This window comes from Cololabis saira, chromosome 6 (genome assembly GCF_033807715.1).
Source record: "Cololabis saira isolate AMF1-May2022 chromosome 6, fColSai1.1, whole genome shotgun sequence".
In the NCBI taxonomy this organism is placed as follows: Eukaryota; Metazoa; Chordata; class Actinopteri; order Beloniformes; family Belonidae; genus Cololabis; species Cololabis saira.
Window position 1 is genome coordinate 33,126,105 of NC_084592.1, and position 23,749 is coordinate 33,149,853.

A 23,749-nucleotide genomic window follows, 5' to 3' on the forward strand; every position below is an offset into this window, starting at 1 on the left:
GGCCAGTTAAGTCTGGTTATGAAGGGGACAATGGGGCCCCTCACAATAATTCAAAGCCTACCTTTAGGGGCCAGGATGCTCAATAAAAATAAACTTTGAGCTTTGACATCTGAGATCAAGTGTATACATCAGACCAAGAACAAGTAGACTGGTGTCCTGGCTCCAAATGCCCATTCTCTGTTTCCAACACTAAGGGTTTTTTAGTGAAGGGTTAAACTGTGAGTTGGGGTGTCTACTAGGATTCTTCGCATGTCACCCATCCACCTCAGACTGCAAACAGTGGGGTTCAACAGCCACTATTGCGAGAGGGTGTCCCTGCTGTTAAAACACACTCCGTCCACTAACTGGACAATCGGACAACCAGACTCTCAGCGGCCTACTAAAAGGAATAAACTCACTTGACGTTTGGGCGCATTCACAGTGTGTGCCTAGCCCACGACCCCTGGCCCCACATAATCTTCACCTCATCCAAGTGTGGCAGTTTTACTTTTTTTCCCCCTTCTTTTCTTCTTTCTTCTGGTTTTTTGGATACTGAACTTTCTTCCCGACTTAAGTAGAGCACCAGAGGTCTGTTTGTAATCCAGGAAGGTACTAGCTTATCTTTACCACTTCACGCTAGAAACCCCCACTTTACTTACTTGAAGTGGTGCTCTGCATCTTTTGGTGATGCATGCTTAGGTTCATCTACCTGCTCCATCAACAGTCTCTTTCATTCCATTTGTCTATAAAATCTTAAAATTGCATTGAGGTTCATTTCTGCACAACCGTGACACTTTATCTCAGCATACTACATGTCGTTTTTTTTTTTTTTTTTTTTTTTCCCCTTTTTTACAGTTTCAATTTTATTTTTTCAGTTTCAAATATTTTTATTTCAGTTTCAGATCTTTTTTTCAGTTTCACGTCTTTTTTTCAGTTTTACTTCTTTTTTTCAGTTTCAGATCTTTTTTTTTCAGTTTAATTTTCTCTTCAGGTTCAGACCCCCGGCCCGGATCTAACATGTCGTTTTTAATCTATCATTTCATTTTTTTTCCCTTGATCAACTGTGAGTACGTTGTACTTGACTTTGATATAAAAATTAGGCTTGAACACTGAATGGCCTACCAACTGTGCAAGAATTGTGCATGTTGTATTTAAGTAAACATCTTGTGTCAACGAGCAGAAAGACTGACCACCTCTGAGAATTAACAGCATTCCCCAAAAGACCTGAACCTTGCAAACAGGTTTTTCTAAAGGGAATAAAGTGTGACTATTAAAGGATGTTTGTCCGGTAAGGAGTCTCAAGAGTAGAAGACTCATCACTCAAGAGTCCAATCAAGCAATAAGTTTGTTTAACCAGTCAAACTTAAGGGATTTTCTTTGTCCAACAGTGTATGTAGAATATGAAACAGTAACATCAACAAGAGCAAAATAAAACTCTCTATCCAACTGGCAACCTGTATCAGAGTGATATTATTTACTACAATGTGCTGGCAAGTTAATGGGCATTAAAATTAGTTATATGAATAGGAAAGGTATTTTTAATTAAAAAAAAAAGTTATGTTTACAGCAGATAAAAAATTATGTCATCATAACGAGTACTTGTGAATCTACTAAGACTTGTGAATCTTTGGTTGTAATTCTGTAAAGCTCATGTAGCACACACTGCATGAAAACTGCTATATATGTTTTATCTTTGTGTCTGTGAAGCGTCTTGGAGATCTATAAATAAAATTGATTATTATTTTATTATTACATATGAAAACAGGTAACGTCTGTATTTATTTAAAACACATGTGCTAAGTTTAAGGAAACTGCAATTAGAGGTTATGTAGTTTTGGTAGTGCAGATGGTGACACCGAAGTTAAACGTATCTAGACGTTCTGATTCTGGTCCGCTCATGTGCAAAACCTTTCATATCTCATTGGCAGTGACAGCTGTTACTGTGTTAGTGTTGAAATAGTTAATAATGGGAAGAAATCGGAAATATTGCATGTTCTACATGTCCTTCAGGGAAGGGTGACAGAAAACACTGGAGTTGTTCATCTTTGGTAACAGAGCCCAATGAGAGAATGTGTCCAGACATAAAAAAGAAAAAAAGACCAAAAACACTGTTACACTCAGCGTCTTGACACTTTCACAATAGTGCACATGTAGGCGGTGTTCAAAATCAACCTGCTAATTACTAAGAAATATTAAAGGGGACCTATTATGAAAAACACGTTTTTTCTTGTTTTAACATATATAAAGTGGTCTCCCCTCACCCTGCCAGCACAGGGGAGACAAAATACCAGGAATTTCTGCAAGGTCTCTGACCCCCGCCGGACAAAGTCCCCCAGTGTCACGTGGTTTTTTTTGAGCCGATTAAAATCTGCTCCCGTCGTTACGTAAGGACGGGAGCAGATTTCCATAGGTTCAGCCTCCGCTGCTGAATCCACGCCCACAACCAGCTTTCTCTGCAGGCTGGAGCAGTACTTCTTCCTTCAGCCAGTCGGACGCGGCGCCGCGGCGGAGCGGATCCGGGTTAAATCATCCAGGTTCCCGGGTGGTTTGGGAGCTGGGTCCTTGGGGGTCCGTCCCAGGTCGGACCAGCTTCACCCTCCGAGATTTTCAGCCAAATCTGTCGGTTTGATCCCCGGTAACGGGCGATGCGCCGCGGATGCGCTCCGGAGCCGATCTGTGCGCCCGCCGTGGAGTTGCGGCGCCCGTCGCGCAGCATCCGCCGCGTAGATCCGGCTGAAATTCCGCTGGTCGGTCCCCGGGAGTCCCTGCTACCAGTCCAGGCCGGTTCCTGCGGTCCCGGCCGGTCGGAACCGGTCAGATTCCCCGGTTAAAGCCGCGGTGATGCGCGCTGCTCCAGCTTACTTCCTGGTTTCCAAAGCGCGGTCCGTCCGACTAAATTGTCCAGGTTCCCAGCCGCTTTGGGAGCAGGGATTTCTGGGATACGTCCCAGGCTGGACCAGCCTCACCCTCCGAGATTTTCAGCGAAATCTGTCGGTTTGATCACCGGTAACGGGCGATGCGCCCCGGAGCCACGCCGGGCGCCCGGCGTGGCTCCGGGGCCAGCGTTCAGCATCCGCCGGGCAGATCCGGCTGAAATAGTGCATAAATGTTATTTATATACAACTCATATTTTATTTTTTTAACAATAAAGTTGCCATTTGTGAAAATTCAGTGTTGTGATAATTTACAGGCTCGGGCTGCTCTGGCGGAGGGAGGTTTATTCTCCTCCCCTGCTACCCGTCATTCAGGGAGCCAATCAGCACAGAGCCTCATTATCATACCCCCCCCCTTCCCTTAGAATGGAGCACAGAAAAAGAGGTTAGAAGCGGTAAAACTAGTGACAGGGCCCACAGGCTGGATTTCTGATTTATGTAGAAAAAACAAGCTTTAGATTGTTTTTAAGACATTCAAGGCCTGTTTAAAATATACATTAAATGTCATAATAGGTCTCCTTTAAACCAATATTGAATTAAACATTTAATTGTCAATACAATTAAAACTGTTTGAAAAGGTAATTTGTGTAATCAGGAAAGCTCAATATAATTAAATATGTTTAATGTTCTGCTGTCAAGCATCAGATTTGTTGTTGTCATTGTAGCGTTCCAGGTGCATGCTACACAACACAATAGACATGAAAGAGAAAAAAAACTGTGAAAATTAACTTCTCTAAGAATGTGTTTCCATACCCTGTTCCTTGGGGCACACTGCCCTGCATCTCTGCATGTTTCCCTGCTCTAACACGCCTGAATTACATTAATGGACACCTCAACAGATTGTCATCAAGATCTGAACATCTGTTAACAAGCCACTGATTTAAGCAAGGCGCGTCAGAGCAGGGAAGCACCAAAGACCTGCCGGCAGTGACCTGGGCTAGGAAACACGGGTATGAAATAAAATCAAGGTTTCCATCCATCATGTATTTCCCTGTATTGATATATATACTGTGTGTGTGCGTGCGTGTATATATATATATATATATATATATATACTGTATGAATTAATTTTATGCTGGGAGGCAGTAGTCCATTGTCCTCACTTTAAATCACTTGATACCATTTGGTGAGTTTAAACGTACTTGGCAAATAAAATGGTTAAAGTTAAGTGTTTAACTTTGCAACACTGCAATAGGGTCTTACCGTCAGGGAGCAGTCTTCAGTATAGGACGGTTCAGCCTCAGGTTGGGGGCTGAGCGCCGAGTCACTGCTGCTTCTGACCAGCAGGGGTGTGCCTGCAGAAGGAACACACATGGACGCACACATCAATAAAATACATATATGGTCATATAATCTAGTCTCAAAGATAACGGGGGACAGCCAAAACTTGCTGCTTAATGACAATACATAATTCAAATCAAGGATAGTTTTTTGCCACTGAATCCAACTTATATTTAAAAACGTGATAAATGTCAAATTGAAAGCCTCCTTCTGTTAGTCTTAATACAGACAGTCCCACAGATCTTATACTACCTTCATTATCTTATACTCTGAAAAATAAAATGAAAAAACCTTCTCTGTTTTTTTTAAACTTTTTTAATTAGATTCTTTTAACAGATAAAATTAAATGAATTTGTAGTAGAATGATGGGAAGATATAAGTACAGAGGAAATTAAGAGCTCATGATCCAATGTATATCGTATGTCAAACATGGGGGAGGTGGTGTTATGGCATACTGTAGGCATATAAGGCCATCAATAGAACAGGCTCACCGATGTTTACTGATAATGTGGCTGAAGTAACAAGATTAATTCTGAGCGTTGCGGGGCTGCTTACATTCAGCCAAATGCTCAAAAGGTGATCGGACGGCGCTTCAAAGTGCAGATGGTTAATGTCCATAAATTTACTGTGAAACCAACTCAAGTCACTTGTTGAAGGAAAATACATTTATTATTCTTCAATATCCGTCTCAGTAACCTGAATTCAACACAACAAAGTGGGTTTTTTTTAGTTATTGAAGACAAAATTGAAGTCAGAGGAAAAATCCATGAACAAGCAGCAAGTGAAGGTGGCTGAGTGAAGGCCTGGCAAATCTCTCCAGGGAGGAAACTCAGAATATGATGATGTCCACAGGCTCTAGACTTGAGGCAGTCATTGATCACAAAACCTTCATATTAGTACTAAAAATTATGGTTACATTTAAAATTATATCACTTTGTCAAAATACTTTGGAACCCCCGTTAATCTCATTGTCCAAATACTTACAGCACAAATACTGGAGTTAACAGTACAAAGCTGGAATATCACATGAATATCATGAAAGCAATTTATGTAAACATCTTAACTGGACCATTGAGTTATTCAGAATTGCGTCACAATTATATTATTAATGTCCCTGTAGATGTCATCAGAGGCTTTATTCTTTACTTTAAATCAGCCTTCTGCATTAAACATTAATTAAGTAAACAGGAAATTGAATCCAGCCAGGATGGGGCTTGGGTGAAAAGGATAACTGAGGAATGTCAATACTGCAAAAAGCTAAACAAATAAATAAGATTAGACAATTCAATTCAATTTTATTTATATAGCGTCTACTACAAAATAAGTTTTCTCTAGGCGCTTTCCAGAGACCTAGAACATGACCCCCGAGCAATTATTGCATTACGTAACATAAACAATGGCAAGGAAAAACTCCCCTTTAGGAGGGAAGAAACCTTGAGCAGGACCTGGATCATAAGGGGGGACCCTCCTGCCAGAGGCCTGACTGGTAGAACAAGAAAAGGTAGATCAGAAAGAGAGAGTGACTGGAGATGTCAAAAGTTAAAGTGCACATTTTCAAAGATTTGTAACCCCAATCAAAACAGGCTGATCTATGTATGATATCTGTATGTGTATGTGCGTATAATCTGTGCAGTAAAACCCCCAACCTCAAAATCTACCACACCAATTCATCAATCTAAATATACATAAAAAAAAGCTGTCACATAAGTGTCTATAGCTCAGTTGGGAATAATGGCAAAGATGGTGAGTGAATCCTATATGGCGGGACTACTCACAAGACATGCCAAATGATATTTGTAGGGTCATGTATTGATTGTCACAAAAGGACCCATGGTGCTTTTAAGAATGCCCGGAGAGTATGGATTACATCAAACCTCTAATCAATTTATCTCTTTCAAAAAAAAAAAAAATCAAGGATCAACGGATGGCTGGATGGAGGACTGAGAAGCAAAAATGAGAGTGTGGAAGAAGATGGATAGAAAGGGAATAAACAAAGGAACGTGTAAAATATAGCAGAACATTGCAAATGGGAGACGGTGTCTGCTGCTGTTCAAACATTCACTTCTCAGAGGGAGATTCTGTTCCCGGATACGTGCTCTCACAGCTGGAAATGTAGCTTCACCTGATGATTCTTTTTGTGCTGATACCTTATGTAGTTTAACATATAGACAGTTCACGTGACAAGTGGAAAGGATCATGCAAGTTTACATGAAAGTGTTAAGCAGCACTACTAATCTGGTTGTTGTGATTAATTAGACCCTCGAGAAAAACGCGGGCAAAAATCCTTGATTCCGCGGACTAAAATCCTTGATTCCGCGGACTAAAATCCTTGATTCCGCGGGCTAAAATCCTTGATTTTGCGGGCTAAAATCATTGATTATGCGATTAAATGTGCAGGTTTTTTATGTGCTTTTATGCGGTGAAATTGCGGAATATGCTGTAAGTTGCGGAATATGCAGAAAGTTGCAAAATATGCGAAATATGCAGGAAGTTGCGGATTCGGCGCTGAGCTCTTCCCTCTTAAATTCAGCGGGTCGTCTGATCTGAGGTCGTAAGAGAAAAAAAAGGAGAGCGCGGGTGGAGAGGAGAGAGGCGACCGGCCCGGGCTCGGTGCTCGGGTGATTGCCGGGCGCACCGGTGCGACGAGGGGGACGAGACAGAGCTCCGTCACCCCCCCCCCCCACGCGTCCGCCGCCACTATCCCCCAAGTGGATGGGAACGTGCGTCCGCCTCCGCCGGCCCTCGCAGGCGCAGTGGTACGCGGTCAGCGCGGATCCTGAGTCCACCGGCAGCCGCGCCCACCGCGCAAGCGGGTGGACTCTCTTTTTCCTCTCACCCCCGCGGGTGAGAGCTGCTGTTTGGGGGGTGGCGGTTTCTGCGAGGGTAGGGGTGCGGAGGTCCCCGGGCGGGTCCCGCACGTCGCGACCGGGCGTCCCGATATGTCACTCACAACACTCCCCCCTTTTTCCAAACTTTATGCGAAAATGTCGGCGATGATGCGGTGAAATCAAGCTAGCCCCGCATAATTCGCATATTCAGCGCGGACATATGCAATATTAACCCCAGTAAAAGTGATTTTTCTGCACCAGACATTGAAATCCACGGAAGGTCTGTAAATCCACGGACAGCCGTGAAATCCGCGAAAAATTCCGCGATCACGGAATCGCGGATTCCTGGAGGGTCTAATTAATATGTAGTAAGCCACCCTAAAAGTTATTATACAACCAGTGGTCATGTGACCACTGTGACAGTATTCTGGTCTTCAGTGACTCATTGCTTTAAGCGATATAGTAGGAAGTTACTCTGGTCAGTTGCACACCAGAAGTTTTCCCAGAAGCAGCAAATCATCCAGATATTTTTCCCATTCTGCTGATTGTGCAATTGCTCTCATTTTACCCCACTGATTACTACATTTTGTAAAAGTCAATACATGCTTGTATTATGCAGTTTTGAAAAATGGCAAGTGACTCCAAAGTGGGCCTTTAATGTTTCTCCTGACTCTCACAGTTAACTCTTCCCATCAGCAAGTAGAAGATAAGTGTGTGTGTGCAGTGCAGTTGATTGTGGTTTGAAATCACATTCAGTGTCAGAACAGACACAAGCCAAGCTCCGCAGCCGTCCTTCCCCAATACTGATGCTCGTATGTTGTTAACCAGCAGAATGAAAGCCGAGGCAGTTTACATATTCAGACTGTATGTGGATGCAATCACTCTAAAGTCACCCCGGGACTCAGACATCTGTGAAGTAATCTACAAATTATTTCAGTATAAGTCATACAAAGCATGCACTGCATCGCTGTCAATCTTACTTTAAATGTGAGCATAGTTTACAAAGGCAACACCATTCTTTAGTAAAGAAAGTCAAAAATAGCAAATGAGATCAAAAGCTCTTTTGGAACTGTTTCCAAATGGGTTTTGTCACAATGACAATAAGCCTCGTCTTCTTTTTTTTCCCCGACTCCCTTTACTTACAACCAGCCACTGCTCACACTTACGGGGTAGTAAGGGTTACTGTCACTTACTTTTAAGGTGCTTGGAATGGACGAAATACAGTTCTCTAGGCTATATTATTTATGGTAAATATACAGATAAAACAACAATAATAATTGGAAATACTATGTAAAATTTTAAAGAACTGTCAAAACAATATTTACCAAGAGAGTTTCCTCTATTCATGCTTATGCTTGCCTGTATAGCCTTTTTAATCTTATGTGACCCATCTGAATAATTAAAGGATTCTGATTATGAATAATGAATGACGCTGCTCACTAATAATGTTTGTTTTTTGTTTTTTTTTCCCCCCTCATATGTCACTGAATGCTTAATAACTAAAACATAACATATCGGGGAAGTCAAACAGGGAACACAAAACGCAAAAAAAGAAAAGTCAAAAGGCTATTAAAACAAAATGTTTATATAGATGACGGTGAGTAACACAAAGAAGACGGTCATGGACAAAAGAAGATTGAGAGAGAGTATAAGACAGTCAGATTCAGAAACAATGAGCAACAGACAAAGCTGTTGAAAACGGTGAGAGGTAGACCACTAGTAGACACTGACAAAGGCCCAAAAAATGATAGTCTCCAGAGCTCTGTTACGTCTCCCATGACAGTCATACATTACCACTAATCTTTGCTGACAGATGTTCATACTGAAACAGACTAAACTTCCTGTCTTAACAGAGTCTGAATCATAGAATACACGCCTCTTCATGATTTAGGGAGGTTGTAAAATACAAGCTTAAATGTCAATTCTGTTATTACTGTTTGAAATGAAACATGTAATATTCTCTTGTGAAATGTACTCTAAGAATAATAAGCTTTACAAACCCAAATCGGAAAAAAGGGATGATTGAAAAAATGCAAAAGAGACAAAAAAAAGTAATTGTGCCATTTCCAACAGGTGGCTGTAACGATGATGATGCTAAAGGCAGTCTAGGTCTAAAGAGGGAACTTTTCCTGGACCGATCTTCCTGCGGCCCTGACCTGTCCAGCAGAATGTGTGGAGAATGTTGAAGCAAAATACAATTATTTTCCGCATAGGTCCAGGTCTTTTCTGATCTTGGTTTGTATACCAAGGAAAGGCATAGAAAGATTTGAGCCAATTCTCTCCAGACTGACTGCAATAATGTATGCTACAGTTGTACTCAACAATAAAATAATTAACCTTGCTGTGGACTTCCATGACCGTTCCTAACACATACCAAGCTGAAACCAGGTCTTAGATACAGGAAGGCCATCAAGAAACCTTGTTGAGTAACACAAAATAAATAAGCACATTCAAACTGAATTTGAAATTGTTGTAAAAAGACACTTTGACCAGAGATACTGAAATTTCAACATTTGCTTGGGTTGGGTAAGCACACACAAACTACATCTGTGTTACAACTTTAGGTTACATTTGACCTAAAAAGCACTTGACCTGAACTAAGACTGAAATACATGGAAAGATAGAAAACAAATGAGTCGACAGACAGAAGTGAACGACGAGACACGGTCCAGGTAACTCTGAGCAGATAAATATTTGGACTCTGTTTTAGCTCTGCAGCCTGACAGAACACATGCACTTCCTGCGTCCCCTCTCTCCTCATTTTACTCTCTTTCACTTGAGTTCCATTGTTTATCCGAGTAAAAGTGCTTCAAACATGATCTCTTGCCAGCTTGCGTTCATTGCTGCCTGCGCCGTCACATGTTAACTCATGTCTGCACAGGAATTCAAGTGAACGTCATGTCATATGCCTCTTGTACATCCATCATAAATGGCTCTGAAACTAAATTGCTCTCTGAATGGTCTTTCTGTAATTCCCTTTTTTTCCTATTACAACATACAATTTAACGGGATGCTTTTGAATTTTATAAATTGTCCAACATAATCCAATTTGGGGTTTTAAAAATAAATAAATAAATAAAACCAAGCAGAAAATGTGAAACATTCTACCTAAATTATCGAATATCAATAAATGTATGTAATAACCCTCGTTGCCCAGAAGATGTAAAGTAAGAAAATACCTTCACGACTTAAAGTCTGAAGTGAACATCAAGAAAGTGCTGCTGGGGGATACGGGGGAAAGCTTGTTTAGTTTAAGTTACAAAATATCCTAGGAGAGTTATTTATATTCAGTAGAAATTATAATCAAAATAATGTATATGGGGACTGATCTTGACTAAGCAGGAAGAAATAAATACATCGTAGATATCATTCCCTTGAATCTAGGGGTCTGCACACACCAGCAGCCATTATAAAAGTACTCGCTCAAAATGATCACAAAGCATCTTTTTTTTTTAAATATTACAATATTTCTAGCTCAGCAACAACCACAACCCATTACCTTGCTGTACTATGCTAACACTGGTATTATTATAAAACTGCAAGTCACTGCAGAGACGTATTAAAGCATTTATCAGTAATGAAATGAGAAAAACAAAAGTGTATTAGTGTTTATCCATTAAAGATGGTTGCCCAAAATGGTGTGCTTGTGTTCCTAAAATGTTCAGGTAGGAGCTCCGGTACCACTAGTGGAAAAGTTCACATCACTTGTAGACAGCAGAGGGCTCATTGATGAGATTCACATTAAAATCAAGCTGAAGTAAAACTGTCTTTCTCAGGAGTTAAGGACTATTTCAAAATAATTTAGAAGTGTAGAGCATTTGTATATAATAGGGGTGTAACGGTACATGTATTTGTATTGAACCGTTCGGTATAGCGTGTTCGGTTCGGAACGGAGGCGTACCAAACGAGTTTCCACACGGACATATTAAGTAGAGGACTGCACGTTGTGGAGCAGAGCGCTGCTGCAGCTGCACATATGCAGTTGTTCTCACACCGAGAAACAACAAGCAACAGTTGTAGCCGACGTCATGGCTAATGCCGCTAGTATTGGCAATAACCCGTGCTTATTAATCACAAAACACAGTTTAAACATGACCAAATCCGCTCCGACCCGGTGTGTCAGTATCAGCGCAGACAGACTGCAGCTTCGCCTGAATTATGGTTCCGCGTTAAATCGACGGCGTAGGGTCGCGGTGCGGTGTGCGTCGCCGCGTAGCCTACGCCGTCGGTTCTGCGTTGGTGTGACGCGGAACCATAAATCAGCCACCGGGAGCAAGGGCTCGCTGGGTTGATGTTGATTCGCGGACCAAACTTGTTAAGGAGCATCAAACTCACTCTTATCTACGCGGAAATAACGCTAAAATATAAAGAAGGCGTCCCAAAGTGTGATCTATGGTGAAATAGGAAAATTAAGATGTGTACGCTATATGTGTAGGCTGTTCCCACTGTTCCCTTCAGTTCTGCAGCGCAGCTTGAAACCCCGCGCACCCCCGCCCCGCTGCAGGCACTGACGCTTTCAGTGTGAATGCACCAAGCGACGAGATGCTGGCGTCGGGACGGCCGTGACGCTTTCAGTGTGAACGCAGGGTTATAAATGTTATTTAATCTGAGCAACAACTTTAAACTGTTCAGTGTTGCATTTGTTCAATTTTGCACATTTGATGTAGAAAAGATTTGTTTTTAAGATTTAAGATTTTGTTGTTTATAAGTCTGAGCCTTATAAATGTTATTTAATCTGAGCAACAACTTTAAACTGTTCAGTGTTGCAACTGTTCAATTTTGCACATCAGGGAGATATTTTTTTTAAGTCTGAGCCAATGTTATTTTGTGTGTGTGTAATAAACAACTAGCACGTTTATATTTTGCATTTTGTTTTCTTACTTTACCGAAAATGAACCGAACCGTGACCTCCAAACCGAGATACGTACCGAGATTTTTGTGTACCGTTAAACCCCTAGTATATAATAATCAAAGACATAACTGACCTGTCAAACTTAAGTTTTAAAACATGCAGGTCTGCTAGATTAATGTTCTTTGTTTGATCTTGTTTTTCTTACTTTTTGCAGTTAGCTTCAGAGAACAACATACTGTAAATGAAAAAAATAAATAAAATACTTACTGGATTTGAGGGCTGAGGAATTGACTTCAATCTCTCCTCTTGTGATTGGCTGGAAAACTGAGAGCTCAGCTTGGTGGAGATCAGGACTTGGGGTTAGGCTTGTGTTAACCGAACCCGTCTGCTGGGCTTCCTGCTCCTCATACACTGCCATCAGCTAAGAGAGAAACAGACACACAAGGCCGTTATTACCATTATTGAAAATGGTTATAACTTAACCAAGTGGATGAACCTCCTATCCATTATCCATACATGTTTATGTGGGTCACATGGATCTGCTAGAGCAGATCTCTTTGGGTGAAAGCAAGGGCTATACCCTGAACAGGTCACGGCCAGGGCCAAGGCACAGCAGTTAATAGATTGTAGTTAGAGCAAGGAACACTTCAGAAATCTTTTCAGTTAAGATGCTTGGGCACCTCTCCGGGTTGGCTTAGGATAGAGTTTGATATATGAAGTGGCTCATTTAGTGGGGCTTCTTTGATCCAACTACATGAAGGTTCCTTATGACCTATCAAGTACAACCCATAAATCAGGAAAAGTTGGAACCATAAGGGAAATGCAATTACTGGAAATAAAAAAAGGAAACAATGTCTACATTTCTTTTGACTTTTGCATATTTTACAGTTTAAATATACATACGTCACAATTGTTTTAAATATTGACAACTTCTTTTGTATATATTCACGAGTTTAAGTTTTTACTACTCTGTAAAGAAAAATATCAGATTATAAAGATTTTCAGTTATTATTTTGTCCCATTCTTCCTACAGACATACTTCAAGGTGTGCAACAATGTCTGGTTGTTGCTGAATTTGTCTTTTTAAATTGATCACTTCATCAGCATTCAACAAAATGTTGAGTTTCACTGTATATTTCAAAAATGTATGGATGTCCCTGGAAAAGACAGTGAAAAATGAAAAATATAAAATATAACAAAACACACACGATATCTTCGCTTCACTACATCTTCAGAATTAAAAAAAAAGTCAAAGCAATATTTAGGAAATGTTGCTTATTTTTCTACATTATCTTACTTGTTCTGATTTGGAGTTGACAAGTTTGAAAAAGAGTGTGTGCTAACTTTAAAGGTGCTTGCCACTTTCCAAAAACATCTTAGATGGTTCTGTGTAACTACTGTAACTGCAGGGCATCAATCTAACATTATAAAACCCAAAATATAAAGGCAGCAAGATTTTAGTGAAACACTGATGTTAAAACACTGATGTTACAACAAATTGTTTTACATTAAATTTTGTCTTTAAAGCTTTAAACAAGGAGCTATCAATAGGTTTAAGGCTACATTTGATCAGCAAACAAACATTCTGCAAATGTTAACTGTTTGACGTGCATAGAACTTGTGCGTTACCTTGTGGATGAGGACGCTATAGAGGACATCCAAGGAGCCCAGCATTCCTGTGACAGCGTGTGCCTACTGATTAATTTTGATAAACAACTGACTCCATTCGTGTCCCCTTTGCATCTGTTTAACACTCTCGTTACCGTATTATATAGTGGAACCCTTGTCCATTGAACATTCCACATAGTCTGCGTTTAGCTCAACAAGGCACAGAGCTGTCAACACAGTGTTCCAGGGGCCTCAACACAAAGGCTGACCAGATCTGTGTGTGTACATTTGTGTACATGTACTTCTGTGTGCGCTGTGTCTATAGTGACCAAGGGTAAAGAAAGGCGACTTTGCCAGCAAAGCCAGAGGCTTCCTGTTGCACTGGAACCTGCAAATATACAACATGCTCTCTTCCATTCGCATGCATCATGAGTGACTGTGCTATTAGAAATTGGATGAATCCTCTGTAGAAGACGAAAGGAATAGTCTCTCTGTTAACAGTAGCTTAAAAAATTGTTCTGATCATTTGGGAACAGGGAAGTCCATACATGAGAACAACCCCAATTCCCAAAACATTGAAACGCTGTATAAAGTGTTAAAAACAGAATGTGAATATTTGCACGTTACTAACGCATTTATTCACAATGTAACTTGGAAAACATATCAAATGTCACAAAATGTTGAAAGTGAGACATTTTACCATGTTATTAAATAAATATATATATATATATATATATATATATATATATATTTTTTTTTTTTTTTTTTTTTTTTTTTTTTAATGGCAGCAACAAGTCTCAGAAAACCACACACTACATACTGTAGACAGTGCAGTACACACTGTCGTACATAGTACACACTATAGTACACACTACCAACAGCAGTTGGTCTGACAACCAGTACTGCATACTATGCCAGGGGCTATGCTATGATGGAAACCAAAAACTGGCCAAATGACGATTATGATTGGATTTCATTGTAATTGTGCGTGGCATTTTGGAATATAGTATGCTTAGATGCAGAAGGACATTTTCCCAGAAGCAGCACACCATCCTGCTATGTCCTGCACACTGTACAGTCAGCCACATCTTGCATACTGTGCAATGCATTTTGATGAAATCAGTAGGTAGCAAGCGCCAACCATTTAACGATGAGACCGATGCTTAACATAAGATTAATTGCACTTCCTTGACTGGCTGCTGGCTGCAAAAGAAAGGCAATCTCTATTGATACCCATATTAAAATGTCAAATTTAGAGCAGAAATAAACATATTTACAGCCCAATTAAAATAACTGTTTTGGTCTCAATCATTTGATGTCACGCCCATGACAACTCTGATGGGGATTAATCTTTTGGTACCACATCAGGAGAGTATATATATACAGTGCCCAGCATAAATGAGTACACCCCCTTTGAAAAGTAACATTTTATACAATATCTCATTGAAAACAAACAACATTTCCAAGATGTGCACAGGTTACGTTTAATACAGCATCTGTTGAACTTTTGACTTAAAACAAAGGTTAATAATATAACTCAGATGCCATATTTTCCTTTTTTAGTCAAATTAGTGTGGTGCAAAAATGAGTACACCCCAAAAGAAAAACTACTAAATTTAGTACATTTAGTACTTTGTATGGCCTCCATTATTTTTAATGACAGCTTCAAGTCTCATGGGCATGGAATGCACAAGTTGGCGACATTTGGCAACATCAATCTTGTTCCATTCTTCTACAATGACCTCTTTCAGATATTGGATGTTGGATGGAGAGTGATGCTCAACCTGTCTCTTTAGAATTCCCCAAAGATGTTCAATTGGGTTGAGATCAGGTGACATACTTGGCCACGGAATCACTCTCACCATGTTCCTTTTCAGAAAGCCAGCAGTGGCTTTAGATGTGTGCTTAGGATCATTGTCGTGTTGGAAAAGGGCACGACGACCAAGGGCAAGAAGTGATGGAAGCATCTTAGTTTTCAGTATAGAGCAGTACATTTCTGAATTCATGATGCCATCAATGAAATGCAGCTCCCCAACACCAGCAGCACTCATGCAGCCCCACATAAGGACACTACCCCCTCCATGTTTCACTGTGGGCACCATGCACTTTTCTTTGTATTCCTCACCCTTGCGACGCCAGACAGTGTTGAAGCCATCGGTTCCAAAAAGTCTAGAGTTTGCCAGGGCACATGCCGACAAAGGTGAGCGCTACTGGGACTCTATACTGTGGAGTGATGAGACCAAAATCAATCTTTTTGGAACCGATGGCTTCAACACTGTCTGGCGTCGCAAGGGTGAGGAATACAAAGAAAAGTGCATGGTGCCCACAGTGAAACATGGAGGGGGTAGTGTCCTTATGTGGGGCTGCATGAGTGCTGCTGGTGTTGGGGAGCTGCATTTCATTGATGGCATCATGAATTCAGAAATGTACTGCTCTATACTGAAAACTAAGATGCTTCCATCACTTCTTGCCCTTGGTCGTCGTGCCCTTTTCCAACACGACAATGATCCTAAGCACACATCTAAAGCCACTGCTGGCTTTCTGAAAAGGAACATGGTGAGAGTGATTCCGTGGCCAAGTATGTCACCTGATCTCAACCCAATTGAACATCTTTGGGGAATTCTAAAGAGACAGGTTGAGCATCACTCTCCATCCAACATCCAATCTCTGAAAGAGGTCATTGTAGAAGAATGGAAAAAGATTGATGTTGCCAAATGTCGCCAACTTGTGCATTCCATGCCCAGGAGACTTGAAGCTGTCATTAAAAATAATGGAGGCCATACAAAGTACTAAATGTACTAAATTTAGTAGTTTTTCTTGTGGGGTGTACTCATTTTTGCACCACACTAATTTGACTAAAAAAGGAAAATATGGCATCTGAGTTATATTATTAACCTTTGTTTTAAGTCAAAAGTTCAACAGATGCTGTATTAAACGTAACCTGTGCACATCTTGGAAATGTTGTTTGTTTTCAATGAGATATTGTATAAAATGTTACTTTTCAAAGGGGGTGTACTCATTTATGCTGGGCACTGTATATATATATATATATATATATATATATATATATATATATATATATATATATATATATATATTAGGGCTGGGCGATATGGACCAAAAGTCATATCTCGATATTTTCTAGCTAAATGGCGATACTCGATATATATCTCGATATTTTTTCTGTGCCTAAATTGGGGTTTCCCCCAAAGCATTATAGCATAGCATCTCTGTTAGCTTCATTTTTTTCTGAGGCAAACCCTTAAAAAAACAGTCAGTTTTAATACAAAGCCTCGTGCCAAATGTCACACAGGTTCCTTTATTAACAGAGGTCTGTACAATATCAAAATGTATAAAACAAATGAAATAAAAATAAACTGCCTGCATATATAGAATAAAAATGCTTCTTGAATAAAATAAAACAAATATCCCTTTCCTGCATAACAATTAAATTAAAATACACTGTGAAATGAATACAATGTAGACAGTAACAGGCAGACTTTTCCACTGAGGTTGACAGTTGTTTTTTTTTTTTTTTTTTTTTCTATATATTAGATATTGTCTCGTATCATATCGTGTTTGAAAATATATCGATATATATTAAAATCTCGATATATCGCCCAGCCCTAATATATATATAAAGCAATACATTTATTCCTGAGTGCTTGATAGTTGGTTCAGTAAATAGCTAGCCATTATCACTTCCTCATCCGTAACTGCCACGTTACCGTGTTAACAAAGCAAGCAGTCCCTTGTACTAACCAAGAGTCAGCTAAATGCAATAGTAACTTTTGACTTCACCATGGAGGCACGTTCTACAGCTAATTCAACGGGGATTGGCTGCAAGACCTGGTAGCCACATCGAACCTTAATTGACGTATGGTGGGGGTGCTCCCATCAGCTTCCCGAGCAACATGGCTACGCTTAGTACGAAGAAAAGAAGACTTCAAATTGGCACTTCAGAAAACAATGGGCCAGGAAATGATACTTCATCGATTGTTTTTAGTTAGTGGTATGTTGTAGTGTGATTTGTGATTTTGGAGACAGCCCAAGATGGGAAGAGTTTCATCAATCTGTGACTAATCTATACTCACGTATTGTGAAACCATTTCAGTATGATATTCCGTGGCATAAAATAGCAAAACCTCTTAATTCTCTACATGACATGATATAATCAAAGGAGAATCTGGAGAAATCTTTGTGCACATAAGACCAGGTTGAAAATCAATATTGGATGGCTCAGATCATCAGGCCCTCAGGCAACACCACATTAAAAACAAGTGTAATTTTGTAATATAAATTGTTTGTTAGGCGTGACATCCACTAACATAGGTTAAAGGTCTATCATGCAAAGAAGAAGCCATATGTGAACAAGATCCAGAAATGCTATAATCTTGTCTGTTTAGTTTAGAAAAGATTATACTTATACAAGTGTATACTTTTATAAACCCAGACAAAGTATGGAGGCTGACTTTTTCCAAATACAACAATCTACAAAAAATATTGGTTGTGTAGCTGCTTTCTACGACATATTCACCAGGCCAAGAGTAGAACAGCATCGAGTTAAACAATATCTCACCTTTCTGGCCATGATCTCACCCATCTTTCACCAGTTATTTTCTCAGACTCACACATCCATGTTCTGTCACCCTCCCCACTTCCATCTGTCTAACACAGATTTCTCTCATATTCCTGTTCCATCTTTCCCTTTATAACAATCCTAATCAGACTTTGAGATTTCTTTCTTTCAAGTATTTTTCCCCAATGTGACCACTTTATTCTCTATGTTTTCTTCTTCCCCTGCCTGCTTTTCTGTCTTATTATTACTTGATAAAAAATCTCTGTCATATCTGTTCTTATAAAACCGTTTGGTTATGTAATTAAGATGATTCTCAGTTGATGATTAATCATGTTGTCACTTTTATGAGAAACTTCAAAATATTTCTGCTCAGTGATGCTCAAACAAACAGGACAAAAGAAGTAAACAGAGGTTGGGAGGGGAGAGACTTATTTGGGAAAAAAAAAACATTTCTTTTAATGAATTTCAATGAATCGGTCTGCTGGCAAGAGAAATATTAGACCAACCAATGAAAAAAAACTCATACTCAGATCAGTGGACAATATTAAGGCTACATAATAGTCCAAAAACATGCCTGAAGATAACTTACTGCTGAATAATACAACATAATTTGGAACTTATAAAAACATACTTTCATATATAGTATCAGCATCATTGTGGTTTGATACTGACATAATAACTATCATAATGTCAGTCAAATGTAGGAGATTGCGAAGCAGAGTAATAAACAGTTCCCTTAAAGGGGACCTATTATGAAAAACACGTTTTTTCTTGTTTTAACATATATGAAGTGGTCTTCCCTCACCCTGCCAGCAGAGGGGAGACGAAATCCCATGAATTTCTGTAAGGTCTGTGACCCCCGCCCGACAGAATCCCCCAGTGTCACGTGATTTTTTTTGAGCCGATTAGAATCTGCGCCTATGGTGACGTCACCCGAGGCGCAGAGGTTCGGCCTCCGCTGCTGAAAACACGCCCACAACCAGCTCTCTCCGCCGGCTCGAGCTCCGCCGCTGTTTAGAAGCGGTGGCTGTTTGAACAGCGAGGGAGAGTAGAAATGAGATTTTGCATCGACATTTACCCTCATAAAAGGATCAGTTCCCACAGCACAGACCCGGCAACTGCACACGAGTCAGCGGTAAGTTCCTTTTTTTGTATGTTATTTATATTTGTATGATCTTTGCATGGGCTAAGTATTCAGCTGAGCTCCGGAGCACCGGGGCCGTATAAGGAGCTGCCGGAGCTGCTCACGGACCGGCCCGGCTCCAGTGTTCCCTAACGGAGCCACTCACTCATTAGGTAAATTAGTAATAAATTTTTTCTGTCTGGTTTCAGATCTTCCAAGCACCTGAAGCTGTTCAAGGACACCTTCAGAAAACGCACGGTCCTTCCTTGAGCCAGTCGGACGTGGCGCCGCAGCGGAGCGGATCCGGGTTAAATCATCCAGGTTCCCGGGTGGTTTGGGAGCTGGGTCCTCGGGGGTCCGTCCCAGGTCGGATCAGCTTCACCCTCCGAGATTTTCAGCGAAATCTGTCAGTTTGATCCCCGGTAACGGGCGATGCGCAGAGGATGCGCCCCGGAGCCATGCGCCGGGCGCCCGCCGTAGGGTTGCGGAGCCAGCGCGCAGCATCCGCCGGGCAGATCCGGCTGAAATAGTGCATAAATGTTATTTATATACAACTCATATTTTATTTTTTTAACAATAAAGTTGCCATTTGTGAAAATTCAGTGTTGTGATTTATTTACAGTTAACATGATTCATCTGTCTTGTAACATAAGAAATGATGAGAAATCTTCCTGTGTGAAGACGAGGTGACTAAAGGCTGATTTATGGTTCTGCGTTACACCAACGCAGAGCCTACGGCGTAGGGTACGCGTCGATTTAACGCAGAACCGTAAATCAGGCTTTAAGATCCGTTTACAGCGTGTAACTGAATGAGAGCGTCCGACTATCGAGCTGCGTGACATCGGACACTCTCTGTCCACACTGAAACTGTTAAACTCACGGCCAGTTAGGAGAGTCTAATACAAAAAAAATAAAGCCATGGAATTGATTTTGTCGCAGAAGCTTCTCGCATGGGACACGTTTTGTGTACGACGCAGCCGGCTGCTCTGGCCGGAGCGAGGCTTATTCTCCTCCCCTCCTACACGTCATTCAAGCAGCCAATCAGCGCAGAGCCTCATTATCATAGCCCCCCCCCGCCCTGAAAATGAAGCACAGAAAAAGGCTTTAGAAGCGGTAAAACTAGTGACAGGGCCCACAGGCTGGATTTCTGATTTATGTAAAAAAAACAAGCTTTAGATTGTTTTTAAGACATTCAAGGCCTATTTTAAAATATACATTAAATGCCATAATATGTCCCCTTTAATTAACAAAAAACACAGCTACAGACGGATAAAACACCAAAATCCTCAAGACAGACAAACAGGAGAAAAAGTGAGCAACACAGGAAGAGAAACAGGGGGTTAACAATGTCTCACTATGCCTTCTTGTTTGCACGTGTGTGCTTGTGAACTGAAGAACCATCAGTCGAAGCAGCAATTTAAATTCCACAGGTAGTCAAGTTTGGTCGAAATCCCTACATCCATTTTTAATGAGGTTGCCTCCAGTGGAGACTTGTGGAGTGTTGAGGCAGCAAAGTATCCCAGAATGCATTTGTCAGGAATAAGGAGAAGCATGAGTGGAGGAGAGAGCTCATAATACAAAGTTACAACTTCAGAATGTAGTTTCAAGAGGTTTTCATGTGCCAACATAGTTCTTCTGATAATCATTTGTGGTTAAATAATCAAGATGGCACCTTTTCAAAACTACCCTCATTTTATAGATTTTTTTCTATCCAAAGATTTAAATTTAGTTGAAACTAGGGGTGTAACAATATATCGTGCCACGAAATTTTGCGATACAAAAACGTCACGAAACGTGTCGTGGAGGTGGCAAAGTGTATCGCGATATTGGGTTATTAATATTAATCTTTTGTGTTGACTAGTAACGCGCATCTGACCGCGCCTTGACCCGCGGACCAAAATCTTCCTCCGCTCAGAAGAAACTAGTACCGTTTTGCGTCCCGATCACGGGACTCTTGGGGGGTTTTGAGCTCTGAACTTTTAAGTCTGGTGTAGAGTTAAGCCTTACCTTATTAAATTAAACCTTTTTCGGGTCGTGAGTAGGATAAACAGGGGACAACTTCTTCCGAGTTCGAGTGTACTTTAATGTTGGCTCAACAGTGTAGGATTTTAGAACATCAACACAACACCTAGTGCTGTATCACTCCGCCCAATCTAAAACATACTAATCACTACAGATAAACTGACTAGTGTCATTATAGTCCCAGATTTACAGAACATAAAGAATATATTTATAAAATAATGAACCCTGAATCACCAAAATAACCTTCTTAACAAAAATAAATCTCCTCTTACACTTATAAGGTGAGCATGAATCAATCTGTTTTATGATGTAAAATTGTATGTATTTATTTACTTTTATTTATTTATTTAATTTTAGTTGTTAAATTTCTGGAAAAGAAAAAAGTCAGATCATACATGAGAGAAACTATTCAGTTTGTGGCTAAATATTTTTACTTGTATGAAACTGAAGATGCATAATGCAAACCTGACATTTACTTTTAGTTTGTGGAAAATGGTTGGCCTGGCTTTCTCTTTAAAACTTAAACAGTTATAAAGAATTACAAACTAACAATAGGGCAAATGCACAGCATTGTTTTGTATTTTGTGTCTTTCAAATAAAAAAAACTTTTTTTTTAGTCATATGTTCCTCATGCAAGAAAAAAAATACTGCTATAATATCGTATTGTATCGTTATCGTGACCTCAATATCGTGTATCGTACCGTATCGTGAGATTAGTGTATCGTTACACCCCTAGTTGAAACACAAATGCACAAACATATTAGACACACACTCACTCACGCACGGGCGCACACACACACACACACACACATATACACATACACTCATACAAAGTAATTGTCGTAAATATGGTACATATTTAGACCATATTTCAGAGCAGAAATATCACAAAGACCGAACTCTACTCTCCTATCCCCGAAAGTATGTTCTACTGTCTCCAACAACCAAGTGTGTTATTGCAAAGTTTGTGGTATTGAGAAACAGGCAGGGAGGGAAGTAATTAAACACTAAACAAAGGGTCGTGCAAACAAGGGACCAAATATCCTCACAAAAACCAGACTATCATCAAAACATAACCTCTGAAACCGTAACAGTAGAATAACAAGATGCAGAACAGAGGTTAAATAAGAAAACAGGAAAACCAAAACCATAACACACAATGCGGACATAGACAAAAATGAAATTCCTTATATCTATTCCAACAAAATGGATTTATTGAAAAAAAATGGCAACAACTGCTATATTGGAATTAAGTTAATTAGTTCCATGGGAAAGAACATTGATCATTTTAGCAGATCATATCAATGTCTCTTTTCATCAACATTCTGCCTGGATAAAATGTAAAATACCCCTCATTTTATTGTTTAAAAATTTGAAAATAAAATTTAAGAACAGGATAAATCTGAAAACCTTGCTGAATCTTTTTCAAAGAAGAGGTGATAAGAAAAAAGAATACAATGATGAGACAAGGGAAAACTTTGTCTCTGTTCTCTTCATCAAGGGACACAAAGTCCTGCCAAACAAAGAGACACCACACTGCCACAGCCTGAACCTGCCACGGGCAAAGGACTGAGAGACAAAAATGGATAAGACTGCACAGAGTGAAAGAAAATAGAGCGAGCATGTCAGGTAGACTGTGAGAACCAGGGTCTGAGAGAATTATCACAATAATGAAGGAGAATGACAGATTTGCTGTTCTGCAAGAGCAAAAAGCAAGGTGAAAACCTGAGATTGAGTACAAGAGCAATGACATGTTCAGTTCAGACAAAACGAAAGATACATGTTGTCCACTGCCTCAGTTTGTCCCTCAGGAGGCATTTTCCTCTGCAGTTTGTACGATCTGCCAAACCCTAAGCTACAGAACAAGAGAAAGTAGGACCACCCCTCAGTGATGCATCTGCACATTTGGCAGCAACACACCCACCACCTTTGAATTAGATCAGAAAAACAGTTGTTCAGGTAAGCAAAAACAAAGAGTGATGCTGACGGATTGCGTGAAATATCAGTAATATAATTCCTAGCTTTAATAATTTAGAACTCCAACACTGTGAGCATCAGACATCTCATTATATATAACATTTGACCTTCCCTTCAGCGATTCTGTCAAGCACCTCAGCAGAGGACGAAGATGCTGCTAAAATTCTGTTGTTTTTATTCAGCCTATTTTTCAGCTTCAGCATTCTGTCAAAACACACATTTTACTTTGATCGTGCTGCTGACAAGCTTGTGTAGAGATGCCTTTATCCATTTGTGAGACTGAACACTTTAACTCCTTTATGTGATTTAAGAAGACAATTGTAGAAATCAATTGTGTACTTTTAGTCTGACAGAGAACTAAACTGAGCGAGTTCAGGGCTTTTACATGACATCACTAAAGTTTAATAGTGTATCTTGACAAAACCATGACTTATTATGGTTCTTACTGAAAGAATAATTTAGTTTGTTATATATTTCTCTCCAATCTTACATGAAGCAATTTTACAACGTTTTTACATACCAATAACCATTTATTATGGGGGCTATGACAAGTTTTAAACATATTTT

The 23,749-nt window shown here is 40.0% G+C and overlaps 1 protein-coding gene across 5 annotated transcripts in view; it reads right to left on the reverse strand.

Moving 5' to 3' along the window:
- Window positions 1-23,749, reverse strand: part of pard3bb (par-3 family cell polarity regulator beta b) — a 339,860-nt gene that overhangs the window by 247,834 nt on the left and 68,277 nt on the right. For 4 of the 5 annotated variants that reach the window (XM_061723990.1, XM_061723991.1, XM_061723988.1 and 1 more), the window contains exons 3-4: window positions 12,141-12,294; window positions 4,116-4,207 (exon numbers count right to left, since the gene is read on the reverse strand). In XM_061723990.1, coding sequence (XP_061579974.1) covers window positions 4,116-4,207; window positions 12,141-12,294 — 246 coding nt within the window. Of the gene's footprint in view, window positions 1-4,115; window positions 4,208-12,140; window positions 12,295-13,502; window positions 13,612-23,749 lie in introns of those variants that run through there. The other variant, XM_061723992.1, reaches the window with a different exon arrangement.